Source organism: Gopherus flavomarginatus, chromosome 7, assembly GCF_025201925.1.
Source record: "Gopherus flavomarginatus isolate rGopFla2 chromosome 7, rGopFla2.mat.asm, whole genome shotgun sequence".
Lineage (NCBI taxonomy): Eukaryota > Metazoa > Chordata > Testudines > Testudinidae > Gopherus > Gopherus flavomarginatus.
Window position 1 is genome coordinate 91162421 of NC_066623.1, and position 14470 is coordinate 91176890.

The 14470-nt window shown below is 39.1% G+C and overlaps 1 protein-coding gene across 2 annotated transcripts in view; it reads right to left on the reverse strand.

The window, feature by feature from the left end:
• Positions 1–4977: 4977 nt before the first annotated feature.
• PTGFR (prostaglandin F receptor) overlaps positions 4978–14470 on the reverse strand; it is a 33311-nt gene continuing 23818 nt past the window's right edge. For both annotated transcript variants that reach the window (XM_050961896.1, XM_050961895.1), the window contains exon 3: positions 4978–8490. In XM_050961896.1, the coding sequence (XP_050817853.1) occupies positions 8185–8490 (306 nt within the window). In that variant the 3' untranslated portion in view covers positions 4978–8184. The remainder of the gene's footprint in view (positions 8491–14470) is intronic.

Here is a 14470-nt window from a genome sequence, read left to right on the forward strand (position 1 = left end):
GGTACAGAATACAGAACCATAAATCTGGGAACACTGGTCATTTCATATTAATCAATGTATAAAGGCCAAAAGACTGTGCAAGTCGTGCATTTTCACTTCCTGGGCCAGATGGTAAGGGAAGGTTGTAGAGTGCGTACATAGGCTCTGAGGCCTTTAGCCACAGTAATGCAGAGAGGACTTGGGGGGTCAAAGGGGAGCGGTTTTAACAAGTAGATCTGAGGTTATGCAGATCTAGTGGCTGACCCCTCCAGCCCTCCTGGGTGCACAGGACATGGAGCAGCCAAGAAGTTATGACAGCTCATGAATTGCATTTGTGATGTTAGTCCCCTGCCTGCAGGTCGGTATTCTGTCTCCTCAGCCCCCATGATGTCCTTTCATTCAGGCACACAGAGGAACTAGACGTAGTGCTAAATCAATGTAAGGAACTACTTTAGGGTGAGCAGATGTCCCGATTTTATAGGGACAGTCCCAAAATTCAGGGCCTTTTTCATATATAGGCACCTATTACCCCCTACACCCTGTCCTGATTTTTCACACTTGCTATCTGGTCACCCTAAGCTACTTTAACTGACTAGTTTTTACAGCATTAGTTGCTTTTCCTGCCACACTAATGTCTTTTGCCCTTCAGCATATGTACCTTACCTCTGTACAACCACCTCTGAATTTGGCTAGGACTTCTGACTGCTTTCGGCCTGCATTGAGTATGACCCACTGTCCAGCCTCGAAAGAGATCCAGACTTCAATTCTAAAACCAGGACTATTCGTTGAAAGTGTCCCTTCAATGTTTAAAGCAAAAACTTGACTTACCTTAAAAACTGAAATAATCTGAGGAAGAATTTCTTGTAGGTTTTAAATATCTATTTTTGTAACTAATTTTAACTAAAGACAAACAGAACTGTTGACAATGCAAGTTATTTATTGTTACGTTGGCATTAAAAGATCATATGACAGTCAAGACCATTAAAGATACCATATACACAATGTAGAGGATTACAGCAGAGCTGAGGCATCGTAAATTATGGGTTATTATACAATATATGTACATTTATTGTAAGTTATAGCAGTAATATTTTTACAATGTATCCTCAAATAGCTCAAGTGTTACTTTAACACAGGCAGTAAGTCATTCCATTTCCCTTCATGCTTTTATTTTTGTAAAGCCCATTTCAATAGAGAATATTTGTTTTGCAACCATGGTGCTGAAATTAAACACAGATACCTGTTTATATTCCTTGTGACTGCAGGCAATAAATACTTATTTTTAAAAAGTCTCCATCAGTGTGTGATGAAAAAACAAAGTACTAAGTACATTCACAGCACCATATAACTGATTTGTGTTAACAATTAGATGTTTTGATTACATTGGGAATGACATTTTTAACTCTCTTACATTTTAACTGTTATTCTGATTACATGTTTTATATGGGACCTACAGCATTGGTCATCCTAAGTGGGAAAATGAAGGAAAGGAGGAGGTAGTGTTGATCTTTTCGTAAAGCAGCAGCAAGTAGAGTTGATTAAACTATTAATAGCAAGCACTTTTTGGTCAGATTTTTATTAAATGTGTTAACAAGCTGTGAGTTCTTCTTAGAATGTTTGAAATTTAGGATTTAGGTAACCAGTCACACAGTTTGAATACTAAGTCACATGATACAGTTTCTCTTCCCTGATTGGACAACCAGGCCTTTATAAACAGCAAATGTTGAAGAAATGTTAGGGCACTGGGTCTCTAGAAAAGGAGGGAAAACTTCAAGGAGGAAAAAAAACACTGCAGGATAAGCTGGCCTAGGAAATTTAAAGCACAATCTTTTCCAGTCTTTTTTTGCCAAAAAGAGAGGAAAAGGGCTTGCTTATGCTTGCACGTGCTTAACTTTACACACTGCAAGTACTGCCTTAGATTTCAGGGGGCCTTTAGAGTATGCAAAGCTCACATTAATCGGTGTTTGCAGGATCAGGGCCTTAGAAGTTAGTCCCTTTGGATCAGGATCTGTCTTTATGTTGTTTGTATTTAGGTATGTACAGTGCCTAGCACAATAGGGTTTGGGCCACAATCCTGGTTTGGATCTCTAGGCACTAGTAAAATATAAATAATTCACAATTATTACATTTAGCTGCGTTATTTAACACAAACCTCAGATTTTAAAATATTCACTTTCCTTTCTGTCTGTGGGAGTGAGAAAGATAAGGCTGTTTAGCACAATTTACATTCACTTGTCTCCTACCATATTGCCATCAAATAACTGAGCCTATATATGTGTAGCAGACCAGGCAAGCACTCTGGTGCAAATATGCCCCATTCACTTAATATGCTCACTTAAATATTCATTTGCACATGAATACCTTCTGTATTCACAAGAATAAAGGTACCTCCCCAAACATTTGTGTAAACAAATCCAAGCTGCTTGAACAGTAATGGGAAAATGAATTGCAACTGTGGTTGTATCGAACGCAGTCAGATTTAACATTTTTCTCATTATTCATCCAGCTCTAATTATTTACTAGTGTTGGCAACTGATCCAAATATTTTTAAGTTTGAGTTAATATTGATAAGTCAAGACTGATTTAGAGTAATGAAGTTTAAGGGCAGGAGGGACCACGAAATCATCTAGTCTGACCTCCATATCGTACAGGCCATCAGCACTAGCCAGCACCTGCACACTAAACTCAACAACTGAAATTAGAGCAAAATATGATAGCCCACAGGAGACCAAACTATTATGTCCCACAGTCAGAAAATAGGAGGGACAGAGGTGCATCAGTGCCCCAGGCCCCTGCAAAGGAAGGGAATTGATTAAGTGAGCCATACCCGGACCCTGCCGAGGATTTGCTTGGGGGGTAAAATTTTCCAAAAGCAACTAAAAGATTCAAACTCCTAAATCCTGTTTTGAGTTAATCTCAGGAGTCCAAGCCTCAGCCTAGGAAAGAGAAGTTTACTCCATATAAACTGCAATGGTTCTAAAATAAATTACTTTTGGATGAAAATATCAAATGAGAGTATTTTGGAGTGTGGTACTACAAGATAACCAACTGTGATATTAGATTTTACAACAATCTCTTTTATTTAAAAGTAATTGCAATTTAGAATGTATTTAAATTGTAACTTGTTTATCCCAAATATAGCAGACTTAGGTAGGACCTGAGTGATCTATTAAATATGAAAAAGAAAATAAAAAAGCCTTTCAATGAAGTGAGAATGTGGTATCTCAGGCATAAGAAATGAAAAACTAGGAGGAAAATATAAGAGGAATTAAAAATACTCAATTTACAGGAAGATGCAGCAAACAGCAGCCAGTTGCTGAATGACCACCACAGGGCGCCAGCTGTTTGCCTCTGACAGATTTAAAGGACTAACAGCCTCCCCCCTCCAAAAGGTATTCTGGTCATCAAAAAGATTGCAGGAGGGGGCGAGACTTAGATGGAGCAGACATTTATGGCATTGGTGGGCATGCAATAACCTATGAAGCAATGTCTTGTAAACTCCTTAAGAAGGGAATATTTTATGCTTAGTAGCTCTCTCCCAGCTTCTTTTCCTGTCCAACACTCTGGGCCTGGCCACTAAGTTGCACAGACTTGAGTTCCAGAGGCAGGTATGCAGTGAAAGGATGTTACAGCATATTTACTTTTACCCTCCAAGTAACCACCAATACCCATTCCCACTATTTTTTTTTGCAACATAGCTTTCTTCCCCACTGTACAGCATCTGTATGACTACTGTAACTACTGCAACCTAGAAATAGGTACCCTTTCCCTATCATGTAGAAAGCTGGCTAGCACTAACTATCCATGCTTCAATAGATACAATATAGTCTCTCATTTGATGCACCTGAATAACCCTGATCACTGCTAATGGGCTGTCCAGATGCATGCTTAACTCCCAACACACACTGTGTGTTCTGATAACTCAGCTACCATTGAAAATTGTTTACATAAAGGTAGGATTAACTGCATTTTGTTTTTAACTGACATATCAATGTATTACTACTGTACAATTTTGGCATCTGAAGTGTACATTCAGATTCTTATTGCAAGTGTGTATTGCAATTTTATCACATTATTATCCTCCACAGGAGTTAGTAGTTAAGGACTCTCTCAAGAATATGAAATGCTGCTGCTAACATTTATTTGCACCAGTCCCTTATTTCCATTCCCGTAGAATAAGGAATCTTCATGCATATTAGTTCAGAACTTTGCACTGCCAGTATTTAAGATTGGCCAACTTTCAAATAGTCTATTCTTGGGCAGTAACACTGTTCTGTTCCAAACGAAAGGACTGTTCCTCCCAGCCACGGTCGCACAACTGGGAGTTGGAAGATCTAGCTTACCAAAGTGAGAACAGAGAGCTTTGTTCTTTTTTTTGCTGTTGTTGTCATCAGATTGATGGAGTTGAAATAAAATGGGTCTTACCATGTCCTCCCACCCTATTCCATCCCGGACAAAACAAAACAGTAAGAGTAAAAGATTTATTTAAGTCATAAACCTCACTTAGTGGAGCTTGCAGAGGCTAGGCTATATTTTAGGCTATACAGTCTGCAGAGATTTAATTACAGGTGCTTGAATAAAAATCCCACTTATTCTGCCTGTCTCCTCCAAAGATGAAATTCCTTGAAGTTCCAAGCTCTACCCTATAGAAGGCCCAATTCTGTGGGGCGATAGCTGGGTGCTTCTGGAAATATGCTGAACCCTATCAACTCCAGTGAGAACTGCATCTTGCAAGACTAGGACATCAGAGCCAGATCCTGCCTGCCTTACTTACAGCAGCACCCCTCACTTACTTCTGTGGGGCTATTCGTGAAATTAATGTGAACAAGGATTCAGCTTTAATTATTCAAAGCACACTGCTACCAAAACTGAAATTTACTAACTGTCGAGAACCCAATATGCCTCTCATGATGAAGAGATATGATTAAAAGCTGTAATCAATTATTTTTCAGTATTTTAGGTTTTTTATCATTGTAAAATATCATTACTCTCAAGACATTGTTTTAATAAGTTTAATGAGGCTCTACAATTTACATTCAATAGATATCAATACACAGAATATATGAAAACACATATACATATAAAGTTAAACCTTTTTACAATTCAGCCAGTATGAAAGTACACAAGCTATATTTATTCACAACACAATGAACTGCAGATATGCTTCATTCACTTGTCAAGTCTCTCAGTCTAACATTATTCTGCAGCCAATGAAGCAAAATTCTCACCCCAAAAGGACGAGCAACTTATTTATGTTACTAGACACATTTACAACAGGTTGTGTACAGTGAGGAGGACACATTCAGCACTAAATCATACTTACATTCATTTCAATGCAACCACATGGAGAGGGTCAGCACTGATTCTGGACCAACAATTTGCCAAAGTGGAACAGTTATATGAAGTGAAGTAGGTGAAGTTAACACTATTGTTTTCCACCCAGAAACAACTCTTTCCTGCTTAGAAACTCTACTCTACCTCCATTTTGTAATAACACAGTACAGTCACAAAATCAAAACTTCTTCTCCGTGACTCTTCTCTTGTTTTTAGAAGGAAATGAATAAGCGTGATCAGTTATGTTACAATGATAGACTAATAAGTGCTTATTGAGTGCTTTTTTGTCTTTGATGGATTATATGCATTGGTTAGTAATTCTCTCCGCATCCAAGCCAATCACGTCTTTTGCTGAAAAATGTGAGAAAGGATACACCTTTCAATCACCTGGCAAAGTTGATTATTCCACTACACTCAACCACTTCTTACAACGTGTTTCATCCAACCTCGGATAACACTGAGGACTGCAGCTGTACATTCTTCTCCTATGGATCATATTCAGTAGATACTGCATAGCAATGCTACCATTCGTATCAATCTCTTGCTCTTCAAGAAAGCCTGCCTATTACATAATAACGTCACAGGTTGACTGCACAATCCTGTGTGAATTCCCACAGTCTCCACAGGCCTGATCCTATTCTCACTGAAGTTAAGGGTTTTGCCACTGACCTCAATGGGGGGAGGATGATACGCTTATGAGTATAAAATGAATATCTACCTAGTGTTAGTACAAGGACTTCCAAAATACTCAGCTGATCCTTGGCATGTAATAATTTGCAACTAGTAGCATTACTTAAATGACATAGGAATGTAGATTACTGTACTTTTTATTTTCATAATATTGAACAAATGACATTCAGACATTTGGAACTGAAATTTACACTGTACTTTGATATCAAATGAGTGATCAACAATAAGCATACAGGCTATATATAAAAATGAGATGGTAAAATTAATTGTGAAGGGCCCTTTTTTCAAGGTGCTGGAAGCCTCTAACATAGGTACTGAGGTACTCAGCTTCCACTGTAGGCATTCAGCCTTCAGCTTTGAATCCTACGTTTGCAAAGGAAGGCACAAATACACCTGCAAAAATTGAGAGTACTCCTTGCTCCCACAAATACCAGCTACATTTGCTCACACAGGTGCTCATTTTGTTCATGCAAATTCTTGTCTGCATGCATCAGCATGGGCCTCTGCAGATAAAACAGGCGTACAGTACACGTATTTTTGCAGATGCATCTGTGGCACCTTTCAAGAAATGTGTTACTGTTTTTTGATCAACTCTGTTCTTTACGTAGGCTCACATGGGTTTAGGTCTAAATTTGTTTGCTGCTGACCTCAATGGGAGTACTCATATGAGTAAGAGTTACAGGACTAGGCTCATAATTCTCATGTGTCCTGAGAAACTACATGCTGAGTTTGAGTCTGATAATGTAATTGTAAACAGAAACAATCACTGAGGGATCCATTCTTGACCCTATGCTACTTAACATTTTTATCAATGACCTGGAAGAAAACAAAATCATTACTGATCAAATCTGCAGACGACACAAAGATTGGGAGCGTGGTAAATAATGAAGAGGACTGGTCACTGATACAGAGTGATCTGGAGCACTTGATAAACCGGTGCAAGCAAACAGGCATTTTAACATGGCAAAGTGTAAAGTCATACAGTACATCTCAGAACAAAGAACATAGACCATACTTACAAGATGGGGGACTCTATCTGGGGAAGCAGTGGATCTGAAAAGGACTGAGGGGTCATAGCAGATAATCAGCTGAACACAAACTCCCAGGGCAACACTGTGGCCACAAGTGCTAAAGAGATCCTTAAAAGTATAAGCAGAGGAACATCAAGTAGGGAGGTTATATTACCTCTGTATTTGGCACTGGTGCAACTGCTACTGGAATACTGTATCCAGTTTGGTGTCCACATTTCAGGAAGGCTGTTGAAATATTGGAGAGGGTTCAAAGAAAAGCCACGAGGATGATTAAAGGATTGGAAAACATGCCGTACAGTAAATGACTCAAGGAGCTAATCCAAGAGAAGGGACGGGGTGTCTTGATCACAGTCTATAAGTACCTACATGAGGATGAGAAATTTGATACAGAGGGCTCTTCAATCTGTCATACAAAAGAAGATCCAATGTCTGAAAGTTGAAACTAGAACAAATTTAGAAATTATATTCTAATGGTAATTAGCCATCAGAATAATTCACCAAGAGTTGCAGTGGATTACTGCACATTTTTAAATCAAGATTGGTTTTTTATTTTAAAGATATGTTCTTGTTTACTGGATTTGAAGCAGGAATTAATTCAGAGGGGTTCTATGTTATGTACGAGGTCAGACGAAGATGATCATAGTTATCCCTTCTGACCTTAAAAAGCTATGAAGACACTTAACTACTGAGGTGCCACTATCTGACAAAAGATTACCCTATTACCAACCAACAAGTTCTTCCCTCTCTTCACGTGCTCCTTGAGCCTAGTGCTGGTGACCATCTGTACTCACGACACCCAGCTTAACAGTTTCTGCCACTGGGCTCTGTAGTCAGTGGACGATGTGTTTTTGCTGCTGCAGGCACGGTAATGTGGAACTAACTCCACTCTGAAATCTGTCTTGTCTGATTAAACCCCATTTCTGAAAGACGCTTCTTTCACCCAAAAGTGTTTTGAGAGTGATCACAGTTACTCAAGTGCACATCTTGGAATAGCAATATCAAACTGCTAAACAATAAGACCAAACCACTCACAATTTGAAACAAATACCAAACCAGTTACCCTCATATTACCACAAAGACTAACAAATTTGAAGGTGTTCTCAGGGTATGATCATTACACTCCCATTACTTCTTCATACGCTGTTTGATTTTATTGCCCTGTTGAGCTAAGTGGCTGTTGATTTATTTGTTTGGAACTAACTGGTGACTCAGAAATTGCTGCAACCTTTAAAGAATTCTTGATGGAGCTGAGTTCCCACATATGCAAGTTCATGATGTGCATTCCACAGCATCTCCTAGCAATCTTGTAGAGGGTTTTCAGCACAGCCTTCCTTAGAAGAATGTATACCCAGGGATCTAATATTTGATTCCACGTTGCCATTCGGAGAACAACAAGTATTGTTTCACAGGTTTCCATTGAACGATCTGCATTTATTCCAATATTGGCCATTGTCACCTGGAAAATGGAATATTTTTAATTAAATATTAGAAAGTCATTTTAAAACAGCATGCAAATAACTGAAGTGATTATTTCAAATTACTCTCTCTAAGCATTATCTGATAATCTTCCCACAGATTAATGCTCGATAACAAAATAATACTTTGTACGAACATAGCACATTTCAATCCAGAAAAATCCCAAAATGATCTTATAAACAATATCTATGTTAAATGGAGGTAATCAGAAAATTTCCAGCAGAGCACTGTTTCAATAAAATCTGCTAATTCAGCAAAATCAGATCATTTTGCAAGGACAGCCCAATTTTGCTGAAGTTCCAACAGAACCCAGGCAGGGTTCAGTACCTTGGCTAGCTTTGTGCCAGTGAGGCCACCTGGATTCTTGGCAACCCCCTCCCACCCACACCTCCCCAAGAACTGCCCTGGAACTCCATTCCCTTTTGCAAAGAATTTTAGAATTTTTGGTTTTCACTCCCAATTGGAATGGAACTAGATTTCAAACAACCGAAATCCTCTATGAAATAGAATTACCTGTCTCTGCACAGTTCTAATGGTTAGCTACTAAAATGCAACCACCCCTGCAATGGGGGCTGGCTGGCTGCAAAATAGGGAGGAGAAGATATAGTGGCCAATGATACCAAGGTAAATCTTTGGGCTTACAAAATATGCCATGGATTCTCTAGATGTAGATTTTCATTTATACAGATATTGGCCATTTTCACTTGGGAAATTTTTACACATAGACCTAGCCTCTCACATTTTGAAAATATAAATCTGTCTAGAGAGCACAGGACCTTCATTTTCTAAAGTTCCATGCACATTAAACTACAATGGAATGCAACTTAACTACCTCAAAGACAAAGGGTTGAGCTGCCTCTGCCAAGATTCAAACCAGCAGATCCTAAGAGCCTATATACATTGCAAACCTGATGCTTAGGCCAATAATCCATCCCCTCTTGCTAATGAACACTCAGAGGATTTCATTCATCCTCAGAAGCACTGGGAGAAAATTACACCTGTATTCCAGCGTTACTGCTACTGCCTGCCCTTGTAGTTCCCTCACAGGAAGGCAGTTTTCACTTCCAGATGCCATTCAACAGGACCAGTTCTGACAGGGGAAGCCTGGGAGAGACACAGATTCAATGCATTTCAAAGGCACCGTGACCATGTCCTCTCTTCCTGGCTAGCCTCACCACTTTCTGGGCTGCTGTGGGTAGCTTTGACACACCACCCAATAAGCAAAGGCTGACAGAGTCTTGTGCCACTGAGACATCTGCCTCTCCATGTAGGCTTTCTGCCACCAGGGACTTGCAACCTGGATTCCTCTGGCTGAGTCAGTCTGCTGGGGAATGTTAAATTGTCTCTTTAGATTAACAACATTAAAAGCACCAGACATTTTTAGTAGGAGTACAAGGTCCAAATTCTCAGACTCAAAAAGGATGCAGCGCTATTGGGAACCAGTTCCAAAGCCCATAAAGTGAGTTAGAAAAGTAATTAGGAAACAAGATACTTTATAACTGACACTGTGACTACACTGATCTATTAGGTGTTGTAAGGATAGGTCAGTCTGTTCAAGTGCTAGTCTGGCATTTGTACAAACAGGGAATGGAAAAAAAGAAAAGGAAAAAAAGAAGAGTGAGTGAGGAAAGAAAACTACTGTTGAAGAATCCAACTTGTTTATCTGACATTTTTAAAATAACCTGTTGTATTCCCGGCTCCTGAATCTGGTTTGCTGCAAAGAGGTAGCGCACTGCATCTGATTATAAATTGAAGGGTGCAACAGAGAAGAACTTGAAATGTGACTGCATTTATTTGTATAATGTTTCTGTATGAGCATGTGAAGGAGTGAACTGGAGGACCCATAGAGACTGTCTGAAAAAAAGCTGGTAAGCTTGGCAGGAAGATGGCTGGGAATTGGTATGAAAGTGAGGAATGTCTGAGTGCCATGCCAGTATAAACAGCTTTAAGCCAGCTTCTCTGAACCTGCTTTTCGCTCTACAGTCTTTGGGCATATTCCTTTCTGACATCAACAGTCCACTGAGACTTGGAGGACTCTTATGGCTTCTGCATGGGATCTATTCTCAGGAAGCTTTTCATTTTATTTATTAGAAGCACAATTCTGCAAACCTCACACACACACACACACACTTTACTCATTCCATAAAACTAGTTTACAGCAAAAGGAAGCACAAGAAAAAGTAGCAGAATTAGAGCTAAAACAACAGTATAAAGAATTGAAAAAGCAGATATCATATAAGTGTGTATTTTATTCACCATATGATTTTTAAATAAAGATTTATAGTTTTCAAACATACCCCAAGGTCTCTTATTTACATGTACTTTCTAAAGATCCATCTGTTATTGTTCAAATCTGGATTCTGCAATTTTAAGCAATCCAAATTGGAATTCTGTACATTTTGGGGAAAGGAATTGCATAGCTTTCCAAGAAACAGAATTTCTCTATTTTGATTTTATTAAAGCTGTGTATTGTTTTTTTCTTCCACACGCATAGTGAATTTTAGAATATTAATCTATACAACTTCTATGATTCTTTTCCATTCTAGTGTTAATCACTTTTAAGGAGGATCAATTTTCCATTATTTATAGTGCTGAAATAGGGAAATATTATTTACTTTAATAGTGGATTTATTCCTTTGTATCATTTTAAGATCAGAAAAAAATATTTGAATTGGATATATAATATTTATGGTTTACATTATTTGGTAAGGTGTAACTGCTAGGACAGTTAATCTACAAGTTTGGTCTGTGTAAAAAATGGACATATGCAAACCCCAAATAAAAATTGTTATATATATACTCCACAAAGTGCTGAAATAACTCAGCTTTGGAATCCTTACATAGAACATGTTGCGATAAAGAGATATTATCTATAATATTTTCATAACTATAAAACTTTGCTTCACAACCATGTTATTTAAAATACTTTCTACATAGAGTTCCAGCTTAAGTTCAATGAATAAAAGAGAATATAACATTTTCTGATTATTAGTCATATGTTTGGACTCTGATCCCACTTAAAAGTAGTATAAGAGGAATAACTTCATTGAAGTCAATGTAGTAACACTGACATAAAACCAGTCAGATCAGAATCTAGCCATGCAAGCATGCAAATTGCTACTACCAAATGCAAGATTACCAAAGATTCTGGAAATCAGGTTCAGAGAAACCAGTGATGGAAATGCCTAGCAGATAATTAAGTCTATTCTCTTGCCAATGCCAGATTGTAGAACAATCTGTCTGGGGAGGAAGAAGAAAAAGACCCTGTTCTGACCTCTAAACGCCTACATATAATGTTCTATAAGATACCCTCCCCTGTATGGGAGAATAAGAGTTAATAGAGTCTGTTCAGACACAATAATTCAGGATTCATTTTATTAACTGAACTGGGTGCCTAGACACTATTATGATAAATACATGATAAATCAGATATGCTTTTGGTGCTTTGTCAAATCTAGAGGGTGACCAGATAGCAAGTTTGAAAAACTGGGACAGAGGTAATAGGAGCCCATATTAAAAAAAAACCCCAATATTGAGACTGTCCCTATAAAATCGGGACATCTGGTCACCCTAAGTCTTGTTTTAAATGTGCCCAGTAACAGAGCTCCCATTACTTTCCTTGGAAGATTATTTCCATTTCATAGATGTCACCAAAAGGAAAGGATTTTTGATACTTAGCCTAAGTTTTTCTTTTCTCTCTCAACATATTTATTTTTCATTTGTATTATCATAGTGCCTCTAACTTTATCTCATTACTAGATAGTGGAAATTTGTATTTGCAAATAATGTGTACTATACAGTTGACAGACATAACATGTTAACTACCACAGCTATGCCCATTACTCCTTGATCATGTTAAATAATCCCTTCCCCTCCTTAGTAGTATTTGCACTAGACATGAGCAAATGCATTTCCAAATCCACTAGAACTTTATCATTTCAGTATTAGGAAGAGAACTTGATTTGCTAATCACTAAGCATTATGTACATTTATTACATGAAGAGTTCACGATGATTTGTGGGGTTATCATAAGCAGAAACATATTCCTTAAAGATAAATGTAACATTACAATAATTCACTACTTCAGACTTGGTTGTCTCACCTCTCTCCAACCAGCAGCCAAACCCAATGGGGATCCTGGGCCACGTACCCCCACTGAAGCTTGAGGATTGGGGGGGGAAAATCTTCCCAGCCTCTTTCTCCATTAGACCACTTCCAGTTGTGCAGGCTTTCTCTCTGAAGAGGCACAATTGCCTACTAAATTTCATTGCTCTTTGAGAAGCAAGTTATTTTCTCCCATCTTCTTTTATCAGGAAGCCTGCAGCAAAAGCCAATACCACCTTCCAAATCCAAGTAAGGCCTTTCTGGTGGCTAGCCCATCCACAGTCTGAGCTAAGTGGGCCCAGAAAAACACTCCTTCTATGCCTGCTATCCCAGACTTTTAAGAACTATGAGGCAGCCATATTGCACTGGGCTAACTGAAGCAAACCATCCCCAAATCCTATCATAACTGGTATTACCATAAGTATTTCAGCCCCATAGTATTTAAACAGCCAGAGCAGCAAGCCTTGGAGAAGCGTGCCTCAGTCATGTTGTTGCTTCCTGCCCCAGAATAACCTCTGTTATGGTGAGAGGCAGGGGGCCGCTTTGTTAGATCCTCACAGAAAAGGTGCAGGAAGAGCAAGATAACTGGAGGAAGCCACTTGCATACTCATCCCCAACCCCTAACCTCAGAAAACAAAAGTGAGAAGGGAGAGCCCAGGTTCTGTTGGAGGAGGTTGGCAGATGAACAACCTGAGAATTCCCTGCCCATGAAACTAAGAATATGTGGAACCAAAGAACTTAATACTGCAGAGACAGAGGATAATCTGCAGTGAGTAGCAGCTCTACCTCTTCTTCCTATGTTAGGTTTCACAAAACGCAGGCTCATTTTGCAACACCCAACATGTCTGGTGAAAAAAATTTAAAACATTTTCCTCAATAGCTATAAATCCCCCCTCAGCCCCACTTTACATCCTTCAGATCTCTGCAGAAGGTTAGTACCCCCATAGAGGCCTCCCTTGATGCAACTAAAATTAAAAGGCGCCAAGATTCCACATCACGCTCCAAATATAAATATCACATAGCTTGTGTTTCACTTCCAGTTGGATCTCGATGCCATGAGAACAACTAATAGGCTAAATGACAAGTCGCCTTCCTGTTCCTATTTAGAGACCTACAAACCAACCAGTCAAAACAAAAAGCACATTTCACAGCTAGTTATGAAACAGGACATACTGCGTTATTGGCTTTTGTACATTAAGCCTAAACTCTCCAAACCCATCTCTCTCCCACTGCTCCCTCCTGTGCTGCAAAAAACTGCATAAAAGCAGGCCAAGAGGTTGGGTCTGGAAAGCAGAGCTGGCGCTAGGCATAAGCAGACTAAGCAATTGCTTAGGGCCCAAGCAGGTCAAGGAAGCCCCCTATTAATTATTAGCATGTGCTGGGGGGAGGGGGAGGGTCACAAAAATATTCTGCTCAGGGCCCCCACTGGGCTAGCACTAGCACTGGCTTAGGATCCCACTTTCTATACGGAAATATAAGAATCTATGGGTTGGAGCAACTTTTCCCTCCATAGATTGTTAGGCTCCACGGGCTTTGTATGTGCCCCTCAGTCCCCTTGAGGGGAGCCTTCATGTACCTTGCAGAGTTTACAGAATTCTCTTCCCCTTCCCATAAGTTTCACCACAGACAAGATCCTATCTGTAGAAGTGCATGGTCTGACAAGCTTTAATATAGTAAGAGAGTTGTGGTCAAATTACATGTTATCATTAAATTGCACATGGCAGTGACAAGGTAGCGCTGCATATCTCCCCAAAAACTTGTGGAAAAATAATCAGTGTGTGTTTTATTCCTGCAAAAAGTTATTTAAATATTTTGCTCTTCCAGAAGTCTGAACAACTGACATTTATAAGGGGCCA